Source organism: Pantherophis guttatus, chromosome 17, assembly GCF_059756535.1.
Source record: "Pantherophis guttatus breed Tessera chromosome 17, ASM5975653v1, whole genome shotgun sequence".
NCBI classification, from domain to species: domain Eukaryota; kingdom Metazoa; phylum Chordata; class Lepidosauria; order Squamata; family Colubridae; genus Pantherophis; species Pantherophis guttatus.
The window spans coordinates 11,393,573-11,417,854 of record NC_142079.1 but is presented as its reverse complement, the minus strand read 5'-3'; the positions used below and the strand labels follow the sequence as shown (position 1 = coordinate 11,417,854).

At 44.9% G+C, this 24,282-nt stretch overlaps 1 protein-coding gene across 8 annotated transcripts in view; it reads left to right on the top strand.

Moving 5' to 3' along the window:
• Positions 1-23,498, top strand: part of SFSWAP (splicing factor SWAP) — a 113,625-nt gene extending 90,127 nt beyond the window's left edge. For all 8 annotated transcript variants that reach the window (XM_034435837.3, XM_034435839.3, XM_087880309.1 and 5 more), the window contains 4 exons: positions 6,570-6,695; positions 14,542-14,709; positions 18,048-18,120; positions 23,185-23,498. In XM_034435837.3, the coding sequence (XP_034291728.2) occupies positions 6,570-6,695; positions 14,542-14,709; positions 18,048-18,120; positions 23,185-23,250 (433 nt within the window). In that variant the 3' untranslated portion in view covers positions 23,251-23,498. The remainder of the gene's footprint in view (positions 1-6,569; positions 6,696-14,541; positions 14,710-18,047; positions 18,121-23,184) is intronic.
• The last annotated feature ends 784 nt before the right edge of the window (positions 23,499-24,282 follow it).

Sequence of the window (24,282 nt, the reverse complement as noted above, 5' to 3'; positions counted from 1 at the left end):
TGACAACCTTCGTACGTGCCACCGTTCGCCTCATAACAGAGGGAAACGCAGTAGGGAAATCAACGCTTTCGTTTTTTAACAGTTTCCCATCTTAAGGGAAGGCGCTATTTCACCGGGAAAGCACACCCTTTCTCTGCAGAAAATCTCAGCTTGGATCCTCGGATGAAAGAGACAATGCAAATGAGGGAAGGGAGAGACTTCTGTTCCAAGCCCTTCTCCGTCCCTGGGCTAGAAAAGAGAGACGTTAAGACCTTGGCTAAGGGGAATTCCTACTTAGCGGCACAGAGAGGCTTTAGATGGCTTTTGACAGGATAACATTCCTCTGAAAATGGCTTCAGGTGTACTGTGGGGGTTTGACAAGCCCTTCAACATCTCCACTGCAAATTTTTCAAGCTCCAGGCTCCCATCACGATAAACCAATTTATATTATTTTGATGACTTCTTCCCCCGTGTTAACCACAAGTTCCTTGACCCAAGAACTGTCAGGTCAGAGCTATATAGGAAGGGAGAGAGGGAAGGCAGAATGTCCGGCAAGACCGAATTTTGTACGCTCTTGGTTTCACTAAGTAGAGCTGGGCAGGGACTTGAAGGTAGCCTGATGGGTAAACAAGAGGGTGATGCATCTTCTCCCAGGTGTATCTTCAGACTTCTTCAGGAATTGAGCATTAGTCTGATCTATAAATTGGCCCCTGAAGTATTGTCCATTCTATAAGCCGGGCTAGGCTAAGAAGCCAGTGCTGTTTACGTCAGGACTACTTTCGTTGTAAAGAATCTCGCGAGTCTGAAAATGATAGGGTCGATTTACACCACGCAGGTGAGGCCATCCTTGGAATACTGCATCCAGTTCTGGTCACCACAACGCCAAAAAAGATGCTCCTAGAACAGGGGTCAGCAACCCGCAGCTCTGGAGCCGCATGTGGCTCTTTCATCCCTCTGCTGCGGCTCCCTGTTGCTGGTCGGCTCCACAATTGATAGGGCTTTCGGTTAGGACAGGTAGAGGAAAAAAGGATGCCGTGCTAGGAGGAGACTCTATGGTGGGGGACAGGACTTCCGGTCGGCTCCAGAATTGAACGGGGGCTTCCGGTTAGGACCTTTGTGGCTCTTTGAGTGTTTAAGGTTGCCGACCCCTGTCCTAGAAAGAGTGCAGCGAAGAGCAACAAAGATGATTAGGGGGCTGGAGGCTCAATTGTATGAGGAGCGGTTGTGGGAGCTAGGTATCAAAGAGAAGGATTGGGGGGGACAGGATAACTCTCTTCCAGTACTTGAGGGGCCGTCACAAAGAGGAGAGGATTGACTTATTCTCTAAGGCACCAAAGAGCAGGAGAAGAAGTAACGGGTGAAAAAGATCATTAAAGGGAGGATCAACCTAGAAATGAGAAATTTTTTAACAGTGAGAACAATTAATCAAGGGAACAGCTTCGCTCCTGAATTTGTGGGCGCTCCATCATTGGGGGTACCAAAATAGACTGGACGTTTGACTAGGGTGGTATAAGGTTTCCTGCCTGAAGGGTTGGACTAGAAGACCTCCAAAGTCCCTTCCAGCCGTATGATTCTTCTTCTCCCACCCCCAGCCCAGTCTATCTTTTTTTTAAAAAAAAAAATTATTATAAATTAGAAACAAAAAAGACTATAACGAAACACAATCACATACATACGACTGAGGTTGATTCAACCCCCATATATATACAGTTTCTAAATAACATTACATAGCATCATACTACAGCTTCAATTTGGTTTATCATACTGCATCTTGCATTTGTTAATCTTCTTATATCTAATATTACCTTATTTATATTTAGCTTGCTATTTACATATCTATGCTACATGCTTCCCTAACATCTACCTCATGACATTTTTACTTCTATCCATTGGTACCATTTATCCCAGCTTTGATTGAAAGTTGATTCTTGTCTATCTTTAAGAATATATGTCGATCTATCACATTCTGCACACCACAAAATTTTGTTGATAATCACCTGATCCGATGGTACTTCTTTCCCTTTCCAAAGCTGCGCATATGCAATTCTAGCCACAGTGGTAATGTGTATGAAAAGGTACCAGTCTGCTTTCCTTATGCCCCCAGGGTTTATTCCTAACAAGTAGACCTCTGGTCTCAGTTGAAAGCTGACTCCTGTAATCTCCATGAGCCAAACTTTTATCTTACTCCAATAATTTTGGGCTTGTAGACATGTCCACCATTGGTGGTAAAATGTACCCCTGGCTGACCCACATTTCCAACATTCTGCTGAGGTTCCAGGGAACATCTTTGCAATTCTTGCTAGATATACCGGCCCGGTCTATCTTAACGTGAACTAGAGAGCTTGCCTGAGAAGTTTGCTCGGATTACAGTTCTGTCCCAGACTCAAATTTCTTTCTTCTGACTGTTGTCTTGGTCGCAGGTTTTCTTTCTGTCCTTCAAGCCCCGTTTGCTATGCTCTCTACAAATTTTCTAAGGATTAACGTTCTTTTTTTTCCCGCGGAAATGTTTCACTGCAAAATTTTCTTCTGGGCTGCCGATCTGAATTAGAGGCTGATGGAGAATGGCTCAGCCTCAGAAATATACCGATCAGGTTTCGTTCTGTAACTTCATGTGTTAAAACAGGGGGAGCCCCCAATCCCCAGGCTGAAGGGCCACTATCCCTTCAGCCACTGTCCCACTGTTCGAAACAGGGCCGCAGGAGGGGTGGGCAAGCATGCACATGTGAAGCTCCACTTGCGCAAGTAGAGAGTACTTGTGCTCACGAGCGAATCTCCATGTGCAGCCCACACAAATGGAGCTGTGCGTGCGCCTGACACACACACACTTTCCAGGCCAGGCCGCCAAGCTGAAAAGGTTGGAGACCCCTTCTTTAAAACTCACATATTTCTTTGCTAGAATATTAAAATTCCGATTATTGTTCCTTTTGTAGTAGAAGAAAAAAAAAACACCAGAGATTAACTCCTAACCCAGTTCTTTGTCCTTATTAGCTTTCTAGTCTCACATTTCCCATCACCTGATAGCTCGTAGGAGAGCTGTTTTAGCTCATTTGTACATTCAGGTCACCTTTTGCTCATCCGAGTTCAGATCCCGATCTCGTGAAATTTCCCACGAGGTCTTCGGATCCCGGGTTAAATGGCTACCCAGCGAAAGGATCACCAGTGCAGTACTTTAGCAGCCGGGCAAAGTCTATCTTTGAAGGGCTTCCAAGATGCTTTTAATTGAGAGGTTTTCTAATTTCACAGTGTAACATGAGTAAAATGTCCTTCAAGGCCGGATCGGCGCCAAACCATTAACATAGAGGCATCTGGGTTTTTTATTTTCTCCGCAAAATCATGGAGTTGGTCTGCTTATTGCCGTCTGTTTTTTTTTTCCAACTTGCCAATCAGTATCTTCAACCTCTGGCCTTGCTTTGCTTAAACTCCTCACCCTGCCGCGGTCATCTACATATGTCACACCTGTGAACCATAATAACTGCCAACCGGAGTCGATACGAATTCATTCTTTTTTTTTTTTTCTTTTTTAACTTTCTGCAACAGTACAGCATTGCAGATTGGAAGGGAGGAGGAAGAAATACAATTAGACGGCTAGTGATCCAGTAGTTTTTGTTCTGACCTAGGCTTCCTTGGAAAGGATACAGCACAATCTTAGTCCCAGAAAACCTCTTTAATTCATACGGCTGTGAATTATTGTCATTCCCAGTCCGAAAGGCTTCTCAAACAGTATTTCAGGGGAGTGTTTATAAACACCCACCTTAGCTCCCTTGGAATGCTGCCAGAGAACTAATTGCCACACGCAAGGCAAGGCCAAACTTAGCAGAGAGTCAAACAGAACTTTCCCAAAGCTTTTCCCGACCAGATGAACTAATTGCTTCCTGCAAAAGCTCACGTCCCATTCACTCTCCTTTTATGTCTTATGGGAGGGGCCAATCATCTCCAAGCCTTACTCCCAAGTCGACCCTTTTTTCTTAATTGTTCTTGGCTTCTAGCAGCGTTGTGCATGCACACACTGGGAACAGGCTCCCGCTGTTCTTCTGCCTCACTGACGTCAGACTCCGGAGGCAGCAAAGAACTATCAGATGGCCTTGGCCCCCTCTCTGCCTCCCATGCAGAGCCCTCATCAGAGCCTTCCCCAGACTCCAGGACAGGCCCATGTTCCTCCCCAACCTCCTCACTGTCCGAATCTGCTGCCAGCTCTGCAACAAATTTTACAACTGAAATCCTCAACCTGGAAAGTCCCAATTATATATATATATATTTTTTAAAAAACTCCCCAAAAATGAATCTTAAGGGGATCATGTATCTCTGCGTGCTTTGTTCTGCTTTGGGTAGAAGAAATAGATCGGACAAATTGCCTGCCTGCGTTTCATTTAAAGGCTAAATTTTATTTGGCATGAATTGCTTTTCTGGGTGTAACTTCCTAAGAGGTTACGTGCTAAGCCACCTACTCTGTTTACCGAGCTAATGATCTGTATGTAGTAATTAGCAAGGGAAGGCATCATTAAAGTATTTAGCGTGTAAGAGGATTTGATTGGCATTAAGCAAACTTCGCTTGTTCACAGCCTTCCGTTTTCAAAGAGTCAGTAATGTTAATTCTCAAAATGTGTGGGGAGTGGGTGTTTCCTTGATGAGAGAGGCCAAAATAAAGACTTCAAAATCAGTTTTTTTCGGGTTCTGGAGAACCGGTAGTGGAAATTTTGAGTAGTTCGGAGAATTTGCAGTATTCTTCCCCCCAGGAGTGGGGTGGGAATGGAGATTTTGCAATATCCTTCCCCCAGGAGTGGGGTGGGAATGGGGATTTTACAATATCCTTCCCCCAGGAGTGGGGTGGGAATGGGGATTTTGCAATAGCCTTCCCCCAGGAGTGGGGACGGAATGGGGATTTTGCAATATCCTTCCCCCAGGAATGGGGTGGGAATGGGGATTTTGCAATATCCTTCCCCCAGGAATGGGGTGGGAATGAAGATTTTGCAGCATCCTTCCCCTGCCACGCCTACTAAGCCACGCCACGCCCACCAAGCCATGCCCACAGAACTATTTTAAAAAGTAGTTTAAAATGTTGAATTTCACCACTGATATAAGCCCACGTATGAATGGCAGTAACCTTTCCGCATTTAGCACAGTGTTTTTTTTTTTTGTTTTTTTTTTTTAAATAGCCCACTCTGCATCCGGAAAAATACACGTGATATTTACCAGTATTCAAAGCTAAGGCCATTTATTTAATATTGTCTGAATACTGGAGGTTTTTAGGAATGTTAGTCATTGCTATGCAAATCTCAGAAGCTAAGGCAGTCTGATATTAAGTGGCTTAAAAGGAAAAAAAAATCACTCGCTTTCCCTCTGACAAGTTCTAAGTCCTTTTCGGTGGGAAAGGCTGGGCTGAGGCCATCATTTCATAAACACACTTGGAGTTTTTTTGGTCAGCTCCGTGGGACAGGTTCCTTTCTTAAAGGAGGCTCTTTGCCTTGTCCCGCTGGCCGTACAAAATAGAATTGGCCCTCTTGGCTAACGTCAGTTCCAATATGATTTGTTTTGCATCTGGAGAGCACTTAATAATCTGCATTCTGTCTTTTTTAAGCACTTAAAGACAGAATTATTTGGGTTGGGATTTTAAAAACAGTAAGTCGTGGGGCGGGGGGAAGTGAGTGGATAAAGCATCTTCGGGGAGCTGACAATCACTCCCTCAGGCTGCGTGTCTGGTGATCGTAATTTTCTTTTTCTTTCTTTCTTTGTTTCTCTTTCCTTTCTTTCCATCTTCCTTCCTTTCTTTTTTCTTTTTATTCCCTTCCTTCCTTCCTCTTTCCTTCTTTTTTCCATCTTTCTTTTTTCTCCCTTCCTTCCTTCCTCTTTCTTTCTTTCCTTCTTTCTTTCTCTCTCTCTTTTCTCTTTCCTTCCTTCTTCTTTCTTTCTTTTTCTCTTTTCTCTTTCTCTTTCCTTCCTTCTTTCCTTCCCCTTTCTTTGTTTTCTTTCTTTTCTTTGTTTCTCTTTACTTTCTTTCCATCTTCCTTTCTTTTTTCTTTTTATTCCCTTCCTTCCTCTCTTTCTTTCTTTCTTTCCTTTTTTCCATCTTTCTCTTTCTTTTTTCCCACTTCCTTCCTTCCTCTTTCTTTCTTTCTTTCTCTTTTCTCTTTCTCTTTCCTTCCTTCTTTCCTTCTTTCTTTCTCCTTCCTTCCTTCCCCTTTCTTTGTTTTTTTCTTTCTTTCTTTTCTTTGTTTCTCTTTCCTTTTTTCCCCCTTCCTTCCATCCTTCCTGTTTTAATTTATTTTAATTTTTATACTGTATGTATTTTAATTTTGGCTGTTCACCGCCCTGAGTCCTTCGGGAGAAGGGCGGTATACAAATTTAATAAACCTTAACCTTAACCTTCCTCTTTCTTTCTTTCTTTCTTTCTTTCTTTCTTTCTTTCTTTCTTTCTTTCTTTCTATTTCCAAAAGTATTTGCGGTGTAACAAACCCACATTTTCTCCTTTTAAATGGATTTGCTGGAATTTGTACTCCTCTTTGATAATCCTGGTGCCGTGCCCATATCAAGAAACTTAAAGATCCTCAAAATCCTTCTAGGCTGAACTTAATTCTCCCCTTTTGCCCATTCAGGTCTCGTTCAAGATCGCCGAGAAGACGGGCGCACACCCCGGAAAGGCATCGAGAAGAACGGAGCGTCCCGACTGCCTATCGTGTGAGCAACAGCCCGGGCATCAGCAGAAGACGCACCCGTTCCAGGTACACAATTGTGCTCGCAGCACACCTGTGTTGCTCCAGAATGGGAATGCTGTGGCTTTCTTGATTTACATGGCTTTGTCCAGCTCTTTACGTCACTTTCTCCATTCACTTTCAAAATATAGCTTAGTCCTCATTTACCAACCACAGTTGGAACTGGCAGCTGTTAAGTGAACCGGTCGCAAAGTGAAACCACTCCTACGATCTTCTGCATTCTTTCGGTTTACAGACCTGTGAAGGTCATAGGTGCGTGGATCAGTGGCACTGTTCCCCCTAAGCGGTTCCCCCTTGGGGCTGCCCTGGCGGACCATGGAGATCTCCCTGAGGTTGTCCCCGCTGCCGGGGAGCTAACTGATCCCCCCCTTGCGAGGGTAGGGGCGCAGGAAGCGAAGGGCCCCTGTTGTCAAGCCGCAGTTTTGGGCTGGCTAAACGGAAGCGGGAGTCAGCACTACCCCGGGTCTCACTCCGGCCCTGCCATGTGTCCTGCGCGGGCACCCACGGCTGCCACGAGTGGGCGTCTCGGAAGCTTGCCTCGCCAAACTTCTCACGCAGTATGTCCAAAGTGGAAACCCCCAGCCCTCGACAGAGTTATTTTTTCATTGCTGTCACCGCTGCGAATGGTCACTAAAGGAGGCATTCACTAAACAAGGACATGGTATTTTTTTTTTTTTTTTTTTTTTTAAAGTGGCCTGACATTCTTTGGGATGCCTTCTCCATCAATTTTACTAAAGAGGCTAGAAAAAAAAAAAACTGTTATCTTTTTTCCGTAGGTTTTGTAGGCGATTCGCTTGACCCCTTTTCATTACAGATGAGCAACGAAATTAGGTTGTGGCATTGAGACCCCGACTCCAAAGGGCATAAAACCGAGAGATTTATTTGGATTGTTGTTGTTATTATTTTGACATCCTTTCAGTAGTCGCTTCTGGGCATGGATCCCAATTTGTTAATAATTGCAAATATAAACCAGCCAGAAAGCAAAAGAAGACAATGCTCATAAGACGAAGACATGAATCCAGGAGAGTGATATATAGAAAGTAGCAGGAGTGAGGTTGTGTGCGCCTTTCAGCATCTTTATGGCTCAAATTATTCTCTGGTTTAGGAGGCTTTGGTTAGGAGGAATGCAAACAGCCCTGATCGAGAGGAAGCTTCCCAAGGAGGCCGATGTTTATTATGGTGCAAGGCAGTTCCATCCATCTCCATTGCCCGAGGTTTTAAAATATGCTCTGTGGGCTTTCCTGTGAATGCATGCTATCCTTACATCTTACCTTCTCTACAGAGAAATGCTCACCCGTTTACATCCATCATTCTAAAAGGGTAGCGCGATACGTGCTGGAGATCTTAACGCCTCTCCCTTCTGCCACAAGTTAAAAGTACAGATTAGAACAGTTCATTTAGTGACTGTTGAAAGTTAAACAACGGCACTGGAAAAAAAATGACTTAGTTTTTCCACACTTACGACCGTTCCAGCATCCCCATGGTCACATGATCAAAATTCGGACGCTTGGCAACTGGTTCATATTTATGATGGTTGCAGTGGCCCGGGGTCACGTGTTCCCCTTTTTTACGACCAAAGTGAATTCCACTTTACGACCGCGTTCCTAACTTAACAACTGCAAGGGATTCGAAAAGAAAGAAAGCTGTGGAAAAGAAAGCTCGTAACACGCGGCAAAATTCACTTAACAACTGTCTCGCTTAGCAACAGAAACATTGGGGCTCAGTTGACTACCTGTCCTGATCTTATTTTCGTGTGCCTCATTCTCAGTTTGCCTTTTTTCAATGAGCATTTAAAGCACCACCCAGGGAAATGCACTCCTTAAGACTATACCTGTACGGATTCTTAATTAATTAAGATTTCTCCTCTCATTGATTTGGCCCCTGGGAGAATCTGCACCTGTCCCTCAGGTAGAGCATCAAGTCAACATCAGTGTCTCTAGGACAGCCATCCTTGTGGTTTCTCAGCCACTGGCCCATCCAGCACCCAAATCAGAGGAGGAGGAGGAGGAGATGTGGGAGTCATGGTCAGCATCAAGGCAACCTGAGAGCTCCGAGGGGGAAGAGGAAATGGAGCTGTCAGAGAGAGAGACAGAGGCGGAGCCTGGGCCGTTCATCAGCCCTCAGATATGGAGAGTCAACAGCCCCCAGGTCTGGAGGTGGCTGATGAGGAAGAGGAGGAACAGCTGGGTCCTGTGCCTGATGCACAGAAGGCAGAGGAGAGAATAGCAGTGGAAATCTATGGGCCGGTCCTTGGGACGGAAGAGCCACCGCTGCCAGCAAAACTCCACCCTAACTGGGGATAAAAGGCAGGGGGCAGAGACAAATAGATGTGGCAGACAACTATTCATCTCCCTGCCGGACAGATTTGTTAGCCTGCGGTGAGAGAGAAATTTTTTGCTGGTGGCTGCCGGCGCTCCTAATAAAGGAATCATTGATTTAAATACAGAAGGTTTGTCCTGTTTGGGGAGCTGGGTCAGAATACCTTGCAAGCTTGAAATATTCTTTCCCAGCTTGTAAATTCTGAGCATGCGACCCTGAAATGGGATGACGTGAACAGCACATCGGGCTTTGTTGTATTTGATGTGAGAAGAGTCAGATTTGAGCGATCATGATATATCGGCTGATCTCTATTTATCAAGACTTCTGTCCAAGTGCAGCCGAGTCAGAGCCGCCTTTGTCTGCAGAGGGCAAGGAGGTCCTGCCGTAAATTAAGCCGGGCTGAATTTCCACCCCACTTCCTCCCTCCCTCCCTCCCTCCCTATAATGAAAACTAATGAATTTTTCAGAATAACCCCAACAGATGCTGCAGTCGCATCCCGTACATGCATCGATCTGAGGACTTCACGTCCGTCCTGGTTTGGGGGGTTAGAAGCAGAGCCATTCTTCCTTTTCCTCAATCTCTTCCCTCCTTAGAATTGGTTTCCTTATTTATTTATTTATTTCTCCGATGTGTATCCCATCTTCATTTTTTTTTTGAAAGTGAGTGTAGCTATAGCAATAGCACTTAGACTTCTATACCGCTTCACAGAGCTCTGCAGCCCTCTCTAAGCGGTTTACAGAGACAGCCTGTGGCCCCCAACAATCTGGGTCCTTAGTGACCAACCTTCCTTAGGATGGAAGGCCTTAGGATGGAAGGCTGAGTCACCCTTGAGCCAGTCAGGATCGAACTGCAGACAGTGGGCAGAGTTAGCCTGCAATACTGCATTCTACCTACTGCACACCATGGATGGATGGATGGATGGATGGATGGATGGATGGATGGATGGGTGGATGGGAGGGAAGGAAGGAAGGAAGGAAGGAAGGAAGGAAGGAAAATAACACTAGCAATAGCCCTTAGACATTTACAGCCCTCTCTACAGAGTCAGCCTCTTGCCCCCAACAATCTGGGTCCTCATTTTACTCACCTCAGAAGGATGGAAGGCTGAGTCAACCTCGAGCTAGTCAGGATTGAACTGCTGACAGTGGGCAGAATTAGTCTGCAATTAAGAATTCAGATGGATGGATGAGTGACAGAATAGACAGAGAGAGAGAGAGAAAAACAGTGAAAGAGAGAGAGAGAGACATTGATGGATAGCAGTAGCCCTTAGACTTCTATACCGCTTCAAAGTGCTTTTACAGCCCTCTCTGAGCGGTTTATGGAGTCAGCCTCTTGCCCCCAACCATCTGGGTCCTCATTTTAAGGAAGGAAGGAAGGAATAGCACTTAGAGTTATATACCGCTTCACAGTGCTTTACAGCCCTCTCTGAGCGGTTTACGGAGTCAGCCTCTTGCCCCCAACAATCTGGATCCTATAGGCAGTCCTTGCCTTATAACCATTTGTTCAGTGACCTTTCGAAGTCACGATACTGGGAAGAGTGACTTGTGACAATTTTTTCATACATACGACAGTTGTAGCATCTTCCATGGCCAGGCGGTCAAAATTCAGCCTCTTAGCAACTGGCTCATATTGCCGTATCCCGGGGTCGTTTGATCCCCTTTTGTGACCTTCTGACAAGCAAAATCCGTGGGGAAGCCAGATTCACTTAGCAACCCTGTTCCTAACTTTTTAACAACTGCAGTGATTCACTTAACAACTGGTGACCAGAAAGGTCAGGAAACGGGGTAGAATTCACTGAACCGGCTGTTTTGCTTAGCAACGGAAATTTGGGGCTCAGTTGCAGTTGTAAGTCGAGGACCACCTGTACTGTCCCTGCCCTTATCTTTCCTACCATCACCCCTGTGAGGTGGGCTGGGCAGAGAAAGGAGAGTGGCTGGCCCAAATTCACCCCGCCGGTTTCCATGCTTAGTTTCCCTGTTTCTCTTCCATCACCTTCACTATAGCCACCATCCAGAAGACAAATTGAGATGGGACATTAGTCGGTGTTCATAATTCTCCAATACCCAAAGAGATGGGGGCACAAGTGAAATGGTCCCAGTTTGGACCGGATCACCCGATCCGGTAGCAATGGTGGCGGGTGGTTCGGAGAACCGGTAGCAAAAATCCCTGCACCCCACCCCACCCATGCCCAGCTGAGCTGCGCGATCATCAGAGGCTTTTTTTTATTATTATTTTTAAAAGCATTTTTTCTACAACCTCTTCAGCCGAAAAAATGCTTTTAAAAGTTGAAAAAAAAAGCCTCTGATGATGGCGCAGCTCAGCTGGGATCGTCAGAGGCTTTTAAAAGCATTTTTTCTACAACCTCTTCAGCCGAAGAGGTAGAAAAAATGCTTTTAAAAGCCTCTGGCGATCCCAGCTGAGTTGCCTGATTGGCAGAGGCAGTTAAAAGCATTTTTTTTTACAACCTCTTTGGCTGAAGAGGTTGTAGAAAAAAATGCTTTTAAAAGAAAAAAAGCCTCTGACGATCAGGGAACTCAGCTGGGATCATCAGAGGCTTTTAAAAGCATTTTTTCTATAACCTCTTGTAGAAAAAATGCTTTATTAAAAAAACATTGGCCACGCCCACCCAGTCACATTACCCCCCCCCAAGCCACACCCACAGAACAATAGTAACAAATTTTACATTTCACCACTGGATGGGAGGAATGAAACTTGGTTCCTCTCAATTCAAACCGTGAGCTCTCTCGTTGAGCTTCAGTGTGAGCCTATAGCTTTGCCAACATCACTTACAGCCGTGATGCCGAACCTATGGCACGCGTGCTCAAAGTGGCACGCAAAGCCATGTCGCCCGGCACGCACGGCCTTGCCTGTTTGTCTTCTGGGTTTCTGCCACACATGCGTGTGCGATGATCAGCTGTCCTTTGTGCATTGTTGCACTGCCAAAAACCGGTGCGCGCATGCACACCAGCCAGCTGATTGTCAGGTGTGCATGGCCGCCAGAACCTGGAAGTTCGGCTTTTCCGGAGCACGATCCCTTCACACTCACAGCAGTGCCGAAAACCGGCCTGCACATGTGCGCCAGCCAGCTGATAGTCAGGCGTGCGCAAGCATGCTAGAACCCGGAAGTTTGGCTTTTCTGGAGCGCAGCCCCGACGAGCGCATGCATGCAGTTTCCATGCAACCTGTTGGTCACTCTGTGCCGAAAAGGTTCGCCAACACTGACTTAAAGTATGAAGTTGAAGGACACCAACCCATTCATGGCGGACCTGTGAAACGTTTCCAAACCAAATACTAAGAGGCATATTCTTTGCTAGAGAAAAAAAAGAAAGAAAGAAAGAATCGGGATTGAGTCAGATAAGAAGCATCACCTTTCCTCTGAAATTATGCTTTTTTTTCCCTCCTCCTTCAGCCAGCCGTGTACTTTCTCCCCTCCTCATATCTCAAGGCAGAGACTTGGAGATTAAGGACCAAGATTTGCAGTTTGATAACAGAATTGGACCTTGTTTTGATTGGGGAGAAAATGTTCCCAGCCACAAAGCTGGGTGTTATCTGAAGAGCTCAGCAGAATGCCGGTTGTTTTTAGCTTATCCCCTTGTTTCATTTCTGTAAGGAGATAGCTTTTCTGTAAAAACATCTCCATCTTTAACCACAGCAATTTTCAGTTGCAATGCCTGCTTGTGCTACCTGGTCAAAGTAGCCTCACGCAAGCTGGGAAGAAAGGAAGAAAACCGTTTACGGTGCAGATCCCCTGTAGCGCATATTAAGTCTCAGCTACATATTGGTGAGCTTTAAAAAAGATTATTTGTGAAAGAAAGAGTACGTTGGCGACTGTACAGTATCCGTCTTGACCGTGGGCTCTCAGAATAGATTAGAAGTACAATGGGGGCCCTTTGTGCTCTCTGAGCCTGGTGCTTTTCTTGCAGGTGTTTTATCACCCAATCTAGGTAACGTCATCAGTGCTAGCACTGATGTGGGTCATGAAACGTCTGCAAGAAAACCACCAAGCTCAGAGAGCACCAAGGACTCCTTGTTTGTTTGTTTGTTTGTCAGATTTATATGCCGCCCTTCTCCCGTAGGACTCGGGGCGGCTCACAACAATAAAACAACCCGACAATAGATAAAGATTAAATAATATTAAAAACCAATTTCAAATCCCCAAGTTAAAATCCACGGCAGATCAGGGAAGTTGCTGAAAGAGCCATGTCTTTAGGTCGGTGCGGAGGTCGGGGGCCGTCCGGAGCCCGGTGGGCAACCCATTCCAGAGGGTCAGTGTGACCACAGAGAACGCCCTCATCCTGGGGACCGCCAGCCGACACTGTCTGGCCGAGGGGACCCGGAGGAGGGCAGCCCTATGTGAGCGCACTGGGCGGTGGGAGGCCGGTAGGAAGTGATCCTGCAAATACCCCGTAACTCAGCTCTGAGCTACAAATATTCTCCTTTATTGGAGGAGGTCTACAGCTGGACGGTAAGAGGAATATCTTTGATTCCTCTTTCATTCCTGACACAATTTTTCGTGCCTTCCGTAAAGCAGGCAATATTTCCACACCGTCCACATGAGCATCTCACCATCGGCCACTTGCGAAGGTTAAAATGGAACACAAGTCAGAATCAGAATGGAGCTGGAAAGGAACCTTGGAGGTCTTCTAGTCCAGCCCCCTGCTCAAGCAGGCTTCATCGAGGTTCTCATCTCGAACCTGGGCCGGACTTGCCCGCTTGGCTTTGGAGGAAGCTCTTCCGACATCGGGAGCTCCTTAGAAAAATAATAAAAGTACGTCGTTTTTGATGCGAAAGAGAAATCTGCCCCAGGAAGATTAAAACAAGAAGGGCAAACAGTGGGGTTTTTTTGGTTTTTTGTTGTTGTTGTTTTGTTTTGTTTTTCTTTTTTTTCCCCCTTTTTCCTCTGTTGCGATTGCTTGTTTTAGACCAGGGGTGTCAAACTCAAGGTCCAGGGGCCGGATCTGGCCTGCGGGGTGCTTAGATCCGGTCCATGGGGCCAGCCTGGAAACAGCAAAGGAACAGCCCATGGTGTCTCTGCCAGTGAAAACGGAGCTCGCTCCCCCACGCCCCATTGTCAGCCGCGTGGCCCCCTCCACCCCTGAGCTCCATTTTCACTGGTAGAGGGCTATCAAAACAAAAGGAGAAACGTTTCCCCTTTTGCATTTGAGCATGCAAGAAGGGACAGGAAAGGAGAAAGAGAAAGAAGAAGATGGGAAGAGAGCAAGGACGGCAAAATAAGGAAAGAGGGGAAGGAAAAAGAATGAAGGGAAAAAAAGGAAAGGAAAGGAAAAGAAGGAAGGGGAAGGAAGGAAGGAAGATTATAATGAGAGTGAGGGAGGGCCACAGGGAAGTCCTGCCTTAGCACTTGGCCACCACAGGTGCCCCCAACACGAGTCCCGTCACATCAACCATGCCCCATCCCCCCCCCCCCGGCCCTCCGAGGTCAAACACAACTCTGATGCAGCCCTCAATTAAATCGAGTTCGACACCCCTGGTTTAGTCTAACGGGGCTGTGCTGTGTGTTCCTGTTTCCTTTTTCAGAAGCCCACACGAAAAGAAGAAGAGGCGGTCACACTCCCACCTCAAGTCCAAAGCGAGGTCCCACTCGCCTTCCGTCTCGCCGGGAAAACAACCCGCCCATAAGAATTCCAGTCACTCGGCCAGCATCTCTCCCGTGGAGAGTCGAGGATCCAGCCAAGAGCGTTCTGGGTAATGAGCCCCCAAGAGCCCCCATTCTGGCTGAGCGTATAAATAATCCAAACTGGGAAAGTAAATAATGGTAAAGCCGGGGGGGGGGGGATGCTTGCTGATTCTCTGCCAAAAAATAAAATAAAATCCAAGCTCGTTTCCCTTTCTTCTCCAAACCTTTTAGGGGGTGGGGGGCGAACACAGTGAGAAAGCGTTCAGCATGTTGGAATTGTAAATGCTCCAGCATCGCAAAAGGGGCGCTCTGCAGTTGTTTAGCTGGTTACCTGTTTGACACGTGAAAAATCGAAGAGGGGTTGAAGAGGGTTTATGTAGTTCGCTCCACACAGCTCTGCAGATGTGCTAGGCTGGTGGAGTTGAAAGGGCAAGAAACAGGCTGGGGTATTTTTTCCAACACTCCTGTTCAGAAAAGGGGAAAAGAAAACCCTGCTTACCTCAAGTGACATACCACCATTTTATGTGTGATGCTTCTGCTTGCAGAGGTGGGAGGGAGGGACGTAAAGAGGGAGGGAGGGAGGAATGGATGGAGATAGATAGGTAGACAGACATGTATAGATAGAAAGGAGGGATGGACGGATGGATGGAATGGGAGATACAGACAGACGTATGGATAGAAAGGTTGGTTGGATAGATAGATGGACGGATGGATGGAGATGGGAGATAGACGTATGGATAGAAAGGTTGAATGGATGGATGGACGGATGGAGATGGAACATAAACAGACATACGGATAGAAAGGTTGGTTGATTGGATGGACGGACGGACGGATGGACGGAAATGGGATATAAATAGATGTATGGATAGAATGGATGGATGGAAATGGGAGATGAATAGACAGACATGGATAGAAAGGTTGGTTGAATGGATGGATGGATGGATGGATGGATGGATGGATGGACGGAGATGGGAGATAGACGTATGGATAGAATAGATGGAGGGAGGGAGATGGGAGATAGATAGACATGTATGGATAGAATGGTTGGATGGACGGATGGAAATGGGAGATAAATAGACGTATGGATAGAAAGGTTGGTTGGATAGATGGATGGTTGGATGGATGAATGGACGGAGATGGGAGATAGACAGACGTATGAATAGAATGGATGGATGGATATTGGAGATAAATAGACATGTATGGATAGAAAGGTTGGGTGGGTGGATGGAGATATATAAAACAGACTAAACCAGATTAGAGAGACAGACAGATAGGGAGATGTAGGTAGGGAGATGGATGGATAGATAGATGTTTTGTTATCCCTGACCAGCCTCTATTATCTCCAGCCCAATTTTTGGGATTGGAGATGATAATTTGAGATTCGACTGTGGCAAGATTCAGTTTCAGGAGCAACAAGGTTTCATCTCCACCAATTTGATTTGGAGAAAGGTTGGATCACAGGTCTCAGTAGGGAAGCGTCAGAATGCTTTTTAGCCTCTTCATTTGGTGGGGCAGAATGAATTAAAACAGTAAGGATGGTAGATCCTTTAGAGGATATTAACCAGGATATTAACCTTGCAGGTTTAATAATTGATAAGTTATTGAAATATTCCCTTTTTTTTAAAAAAAAACTGGAAAGTTATCCAGGTATCAGGAAAAGATTTGGGTTGCCAGAGAGAGCAAACGAGATTGAAGAAGAGCATCGGAGTAAATCTGAATTTCTCTCTCCGTCTTAGCAACCTGCCTAACTGCATTCTATCAGCAGAGTGAGATGCAAACTCCAGAGCAGCTCAAATCTCTCCTAGGCAGAGTTTGTGGAAGCCATCAAACCTCCCTGGCTATTATTCCAGTGTCCAAGAACCCATTCAGCATCTCCCACCCACCCACCCACCCATCTTTGTTCCTAGTTGGGGGGAAAGTTCCAGCCATGTCTGAGACGACAAAACCGCACAGAGATTGTCAAATTCTCTGGATCGCGTTGCAATCTCTCTGAAGTTATTTGAAGGCCTCTGACATCTCAAATCAATTTGAAGGTTCAGTGTGACTCGATGATTCGACTGGCTGTCCGTGGAATCCCGATTTTCCCCTTTGAAGCTTTGCCTGGCTCGTCTCTCAGAGCTGCATTTTTAATTTTATTTTCTTACGTTTCCGTGAGAACCCCAGAACGTTGGGGTATTTCTTCTTCTTCTTCTTTATTTTGGGAGATGTTCCAGGGAATTGTTTCCCTCCCCCCCCCCCCAAAAAAAATAAAATAAATAAATCAGCATGGCTTAGTGTGAGAAAACTGGTCATCGGCGAATGTTGCAGAAGCAGCTTAATTTTAATTATTACTTATATGGGAATATTTGTGGAGAGGCTACAAGTTAAGGATGTAATACTGATGAGAATTTGCGGGGGGGGGGGGGGATTCCATGCCTCGTGTCAGAGTCCAACCTAGACTTCCAAAGTGTTTCCTCTGATTATATATATATATATATAATGTTTCCTCTGATTATATATATATATATATATATATATATATATATATATATATATATATATATATATATATATACACACACACACACACACACACCGTACTTTTTGGGAGTATAAGATGCACTTTTCCCCCCCTAAAAGAGGGTGGAGGTATTGATGCGTCTTATACACCGAATACAGCCATTTTTGGCCTCCCGAAACCCCACCCTGTGCGGCCCATTTTTGCCAAAAACCGGCCCATTTTTCGCAAAAACGGGACCTGCAGAGGGTTTGGGAGGCCTGCAGAGTGTTCCTGGGGGCTGTGGGGGGGGGGGACGCAACATGGGGGTTTGGGAGGCCAAAAACAGGCCCACTTTTTGCAAAAATGGGGTGTTTTTGCTTTCCCCAGCCCCCAGGAGCATTCTGCAGGCCTCCCAAACACTCTGCATGCCCTGTTTTTGCAAAAATCGGGCCCGTTTTTGGCCTCCCGAACCCCCCACATGTTGCATTTTGCCCTCCCCAGCCCCCAGGAGCACTCTACAAGCCTCCCAAACCCTCTGCGCATCCTGTTTTTCACAAAAATGGACCTGTTTTTTGCAAAAACGGGACACACAGAGAATTTGGGAGGCCTGCAGACTGCTCCTGGGGCCCGGGGAGGGCACGAACTTTTTTTTCTGGCTTACCTCTTTGAAATCTTGGTGCGTCTTATAGTCCGAAAAATATGGTATATATTTCCCACTGGTCTTACAAGTTGTTTAAAAGGCAGGCTAATCGCATTCGTTTCCTGAAAAAAGGCAGGATGCAAAAAAACCCTCCTTCCAGTCCTTTCCCTCCACCGTTCTTCTGTTTTTTTCGTGTTTAATTGCAATCACTCAACTTAATTCAGGTATGTGTTTAATTACCTGTCCATTGATTTTTTTTTCCCCCCTTCTTCTTCTCAAATATTTAGGGGAGTGCCTTTGGAAAAAGAGGGCCAGATCTCTTCTGCAATTGTGTCGTCTGTTCAGAGTAAAATCACTCAGGTAAAAAAAAACTTAAGCGTCTTCCGGATTTTCCAAGGCTTCGCAGTTACCATAGTTCTTGCTTGAGCATCTTGTGGGGTATTGGCATTTTGCACGTTGCAAAGGAGATGCCTAAAATCTTTATGTTTCTGCTTTGTGAAAGGAGGGAGTTTTTCTTTGTTGTCTCTTTGTTGTGACAATGTTTGTGATTTAACAGGCAGTTCTCCGCTCACAACCACAATAGAAACCCAGTTGCTGGGTTCCAGTGAGGAACAGGTCACCGCGGATAGAGAGGCATTCCAGCCCATATATTTGTTGTTTGGGGGAGAATGAAGAGGGTAACAATTTTAAAAACGAGAGAAAGGATTCAGGGGGAAAGATACAATAAATATAAAAAGAAAAAGAAGAAAATAAGAGAAAGGGAGGAAAATATTAAGAAATGGAATTTTGGAGAGAGCAAAAGAAAATGGTTAAAAGGGGAAGAATAATTGGATAGTAGAAAGGGAATTAAAGCATTTATTGGTTGATTTAAAGGAATGGTATTAGTAATAGAAATTGCATGTAAGAAGTAAATTAGAAATATATAGACCACGGTAAAATGGAATAATTAATTGAAATTAAGATAATAAAAGTGAAATGTTAGTAAATGATGTAAGTAAGAAACAAAAAAGAAGTATATTGTTTATTGTAAAATGGATTAGCAGACGCAATGTGAAAGATAGATTTTAAAAGTGAAATAACTGAAATGGTGATATAAAATTGAAACGCTAGTAAACGGAAATAATTGATGTGAAAATAAGAAATTAGGAATGAAAGAAAATAATAGGTGGAAGGTTAATTGAGTTAAAAGCTTTCATGGCAAAAATGGAATAAATTGAAATACATTGTTAATAATAAAAAAAATGGGATGGGGATTTTGAGAAATATATATAATAATTGAAAAAAAATTCCGGGTCGCCTGGACAACATAGAGGAAATATTGAATTGAAAATGAATACAGCAATGGAGAGAGAATGATAAGAAGGAGTAGAGGGATGGAAGGAGGGGAGAAGTGAGGAAGGAGAGAGAGAAATAGAAGAAAGGGAAAAGGAGAGGAAGAAAAGGAGGGGAAATAAGAGTAGGAGAGAAGGTTAGAAAGGGAGGAAGAAAGTAGAAGGGGGAGAAAGGAAGGGGAAGTAAAGGAGGAAGAAAGAAGAAAGTAGGAAAGGATAAAAGAAGGGAGGGAAAGGAAAGAGAGAAGGAAAAGAAGGATTGTTGTAAAACAAAAAAGATGAAATGGTAAAAGGGCTACCCCGAACATGTAAAAATTTATTAGGATGAAGAATGAATTAATACGAAAATGAAAAGAAAATATATATGATTAATAATGAAGAAATTAGAATTTAAGGGTGGAACAAGATGTTCTTTATACAATAAGCATAGAAGTATTAAGCTAAGATAAAAAAGTATGGAAAAAAAGAAAAGAAATTCTGTTGCTGGGTTCAAAAGAGGAACAGGTCACCGCGGATAGAGAGTCATTTCAGCCTATCTGTTTGTTGTTGTTAGTTGCGAAGCCGTGTCTGACCCATCGCGACCCCATGGACAACGTTCCTCCAGGCCTTCCTGTCCTCCACCATCCCCCGGAGACCATTTAAGCTCATGGCCGACTGCTTCAGTGATTTCATCCAGCCATCTCATTCTCTGCCTCTGTCCCCTTCTTCTTTTGCCCTCCATCGTTCCCAGCATTAGGCTCTTCTCCAGTGCGTCCTTCCTTCTTATTAGGTAGCCAAAGTATTTGAGTTTCCTCTTCAGGATCTGGCCTTCTAAAGAGCAATCAGGGTTGATCTCCTCTAGGACTAACCGGTTGGATTGCCTTGCAGTCCAAGGGACTCACAGGAGTCTTCTCCAGCACCAGAGTTCAAAGACCTCCATTCTTTGGCGCTCAGCCTTCCTTATGGTCCAACTTTCACAGCCATACATACTGGAGACTAACGGCTTGCCCTCGGAGGGACCCCGGCTGACGTTACTATCCACCAGGGGCCGTTCCGTAAGATTCCACCTCGCAATGGTAATGAGATGGCAGCCGAGAAATCAGCAGGTCAGATCCTGGGTAGGTCAGGATATCGACGCCGCAACCATCACCCGCGCTGCTCAACTCCTACTTCGAAGGAGTTGGTGATAGGTGTGGCGCTTCCTTCCAGCCGCGGTGTCTCTTGGGGATTGGACCCCTCAGGACACCATCAGTAATGGGCCAGGTTTTGTCCAGGGCGGGATTCGGAAAGGGGTCTCATCCAAAATGGTACAGTTCCATCTGCCACAGGGGCTGGCGCCCCAGTGGGTTACCAGATGGGACCCAGTACCCAGTGGTAGGCCAGGTACCAACAAGGAAGGAAGGAAGGAAGGAAGGAAGGAAGGAAGGAAGGAAGGAAGGAAGGAAGGAAGGAAAATTATGTTGCTAAGTAAAGCCGTTGTTAAATGAATCACGGCTAGGTTTACACCCAAATTTTACTGAAGAATAGAGTTATTTTCTGAGCTGAAAAAGATCATTGTAAAAATAATAAAGGCAGGATATGAATAAATAAAAATTTAAAAGGTGGTTAGGAATGAGTGGGTTTAGCCCCAGTCCCCAAACCAGTCCCAGATCCATCTTAATCTCCAGTTCTTTTACAGACAGAAACTTTTTTCTCTTCCCAACAATAACTTTCTTGGTTTTTTTCCCTGAAAAAGTGGCTGTTTACTTTTGAAAGGGCAATTATAAAACAGTTGTCAAGCTTCATAAAGGGGAGTCTTGATATCAGACCTTGGAAAATGACCACCAGTTAAAAGATTCTTTTCTCACCAAAAAAAAAAGAAATGCAGAAAATAGGCTTTTATTTGCTTCCTTGTTTAGAAAACAACCACAAGAAATGACGTGTTCTGATATCCTTTTCTGCATTACAAAAACGTTATATACATTTTAGTGACAGCCGTGGTTAAAATCTTGGATATCCTCCGGTTAGCTAAATTTTCCAGAGTGGCTGAACAGAAGCCAGCAATTTTGCAGCGTAGGCATGCCAAGGAAATATTTCCATGCATACTGAAACTGGCCATTTGAATTTTGGGAGCCAAAAATTTCTTGCTTCCTCTAGTTGCAAAAGATGGTCTGCTCAGCAGCAAAAAAAAAAAAAAAAAACCTTCACGTAATTTGCTGAACCACATTTCTCTGCAAAATGTAGAGAGGTGGGCAAATCATGTCTCGCTACGTAATGCTGGTTAACTGCTTTGCACGATTATTTACAAAATAACAGAGCCCTTGGAGGTCATCTATCCCCAACCCCCTGCTTGAGCAGGCGTGATGGCGAACCTATGGCGTGCGAGCCATATTGGTGGGCATGCGAGCGTTACCCCAGCTCACCTATGGTGCGCATGCGCTAGCCAGCCAGCTGATTTTCAGGCCTTTTGGGCCCACCGGAAATTGGGAAACGGGCCGTTTCCGGCCTCTGGAGGGCCTCTGGGAGGGTGGGGAAGGCCGTTTTCGTCCTCCCCAGGCTCCAAGAAAGCCTCTGGAGCCTGGGGAGGGCAAAAAAACAGGCCTATGGACTCACCATGCCATTGCATGCCAAAAGCGGGGGGAGCGCAGGGGGATCGCGGGTGAATGCGCAGGAGGGCAGGGTGCATTGAATTACGGGTGTGGGTACACATGCGCGAGACTCGCCCATGCTTTTGGCTCGCAATGGCAAAAAGGTTAGCCATCACTGTCCTAGAGTCTAGACTATTTCAGACAAATGATCTGTCCAATTTCTTTTTAAAAAAATCCTCCGGTGTTGGAGCACCCAACAATTTCCGGAGGGAAGTCATTGCCCTGATTAATTTTTCTCACTAGTCAGGAAATTTCTCCGTATTTCTACCGTATCTCCCCAAAATTAAGACATCCCCAATTGGGCTTTTGCGCGCATGCGCTAAAATAAGACCTCCCCGAAAATATTTAAACGCATGCACAACGTGCATTTAAATGGAGACAGAGCTGGAAATCAGGTAAAACAGCAAGAGGAGCCTCATCTTGCTCCACGCACCCCAAAATAATAAGACCTCCTTGAAAATAAAGCCAAGCGCTTATTTTGAGGTTAAAAAATACATAAGACAAGGTCTTATTTTTGGGGAAACACGGTAGGTGGATCTCCCCTTGATTAGTTCCCATCCACTGCTTCTTGTCCTGCCCTCAGGAGCTTTGGAGACTAGCTTGACTCTCTCTTCTTTGTGGCAGCCTCTCAGATATTGGAGCACTGCTATCTTGTCACCCCTGATCCTTCTTTTCATTAAACTAGACATAACCCAATTCCTGCCATCGTTTTTTGAATGTTTTTATAAATAATGTTTACAGTATTTATTATAACCAGCCGTCTGCTATCGTAATATTCCTTTCTGGAGCAAACAAACCCCACATTTCTCATTCCCAAATTTTTAAGATGAGCACAGTGAGATTCAAGGATATAGCATTGGAAAGCGCATTGGCAGATTTGATGGAATTGTTCTGATCTGACAAAATTGTTCTGATCCGACAAAGATCAGAACAATTGGGAGTTGGACGGCATAGAAATGCGACTAAATAAATAAATAAATAAATTGTTGCCCTTTGGGGCAGTGTCTCTGAAGCCACAGCTCGCCCCTGGTCTGGAATTGCCCTAAAAAAAAAGACTGCTTTTGAGAAATGTCAAACCATCTCAAGCAATTAAATGAGACGGCTAACCAAACTTAGCTTACCTAAAATGTTCCCTCCCTCCCTCCCTGTCTCTCTCTCTCTCTCTCTTTTTTTTTTTTTTGGGCCTGCTCGTTATCCTTGACAGAATTTGTAAGCAGACTAGGAGCTACTTATACATCCAGTTTACATTTTGGCATGGGGGGGAGGGGGGGCAGAGATTTTTGCTACCGGTTCTCCGAACCATCCGCCGCCATCGCTATCGGATCAGGCGATCCAGTCCGAACCGGGAGCATTTCACCCCTGGGGTGTATTCACTTTTGTGACACACTGTACATGCCGTTGGAAGAGATCCTCTGCCAACCTTCGGCAGACTGTTTGTTTGGTTAGTGTTGCTATCTGACTTTGTTTTATGCTTCCTTTGTGTGCAGGATCTTATGGCCAAGGTGAGGGCGATGCTTGCAGCTTCTAAAAATATTTCAACCAGTGCCTCTTGAGACGGAAAGATGGAAGCTGTAGAAGGAACAGAAAGTCCTCGTTAACTGTGAGAAAGAGAATCTTCTTGCAACGCTTCCTTGGCCGAAAAAAAAACCAGCCATGGGAAAAGGGAGCCTTGTAAATTATGTTCTGATTGGTTTCTCGGTTAGAATTTTACAACAAAGAGGTGCCTGTATATTTGTAAATACGAAATTCCGGCGAGTGTTACACAAATAAAAATGCAGAGAAATCCTTTTTATTAGCTAAAGGCTTTCTGGAGATTGGTTGGTTATTGTTTTTGTTTCTTTCTTTTTTTCCCCCCCTCCTTTTCTTTGTTTCAGATGACCTTATACTCGCATTTCAATCAGGATCCTCTAAAGCAGTGTGTATAAATTGAGTTTAGCAGAACAAAGTGAGGAAATGCTAATCAAAGCAACCCGGCAAAAGGAAGGGAAAAAAATTAGGCCGAAGGACTGACATTTATTGAGCTGTATAGATTTTGCTTGGAGAGAATAATGCAAAAGGGGTCGAAGGGAGCAGATTCCTAATATTCTCTAGGCTGTAATTGGAAACTGACTTGCAGGGTTTTATGGCCCCCCAGTCAAAAAAAAACCTAGTTATTTACTTGGTGACAACCATTCCAAGATTTGGAATAAGACTTCTTAATACCTTGCTGGAAGAAGAACTCAGGATCCTCCAGATATCCAGAGTCTGCCCATAAAGGTAAACCTCAATTTATTTGACTTTATCATAAAATAAGAGACAGATAGATATAGATATAGATATATAGATATAGATATAAAGGGACGCGGTGGCTCAGCGGCTAAGACGCTGAGCTTGTCGATCAAAAGGTCGACAGTTCAGCGGTTCGAATCCCTAGTGCCACGTAACGGGGTGAGCTCCCGTTCCTTGTCCCAACTTCTGCCAGTCTAGCAGTTCGAAAGCATGTTAAAAAATGCAAGTAGAAAAATAGGGACCCCCTTTGGTGGGAAGGGAACAGTGTTCCATGCGCCTTTGGCATTTAGTCATGCTGGCCACATGACCACAGAGAT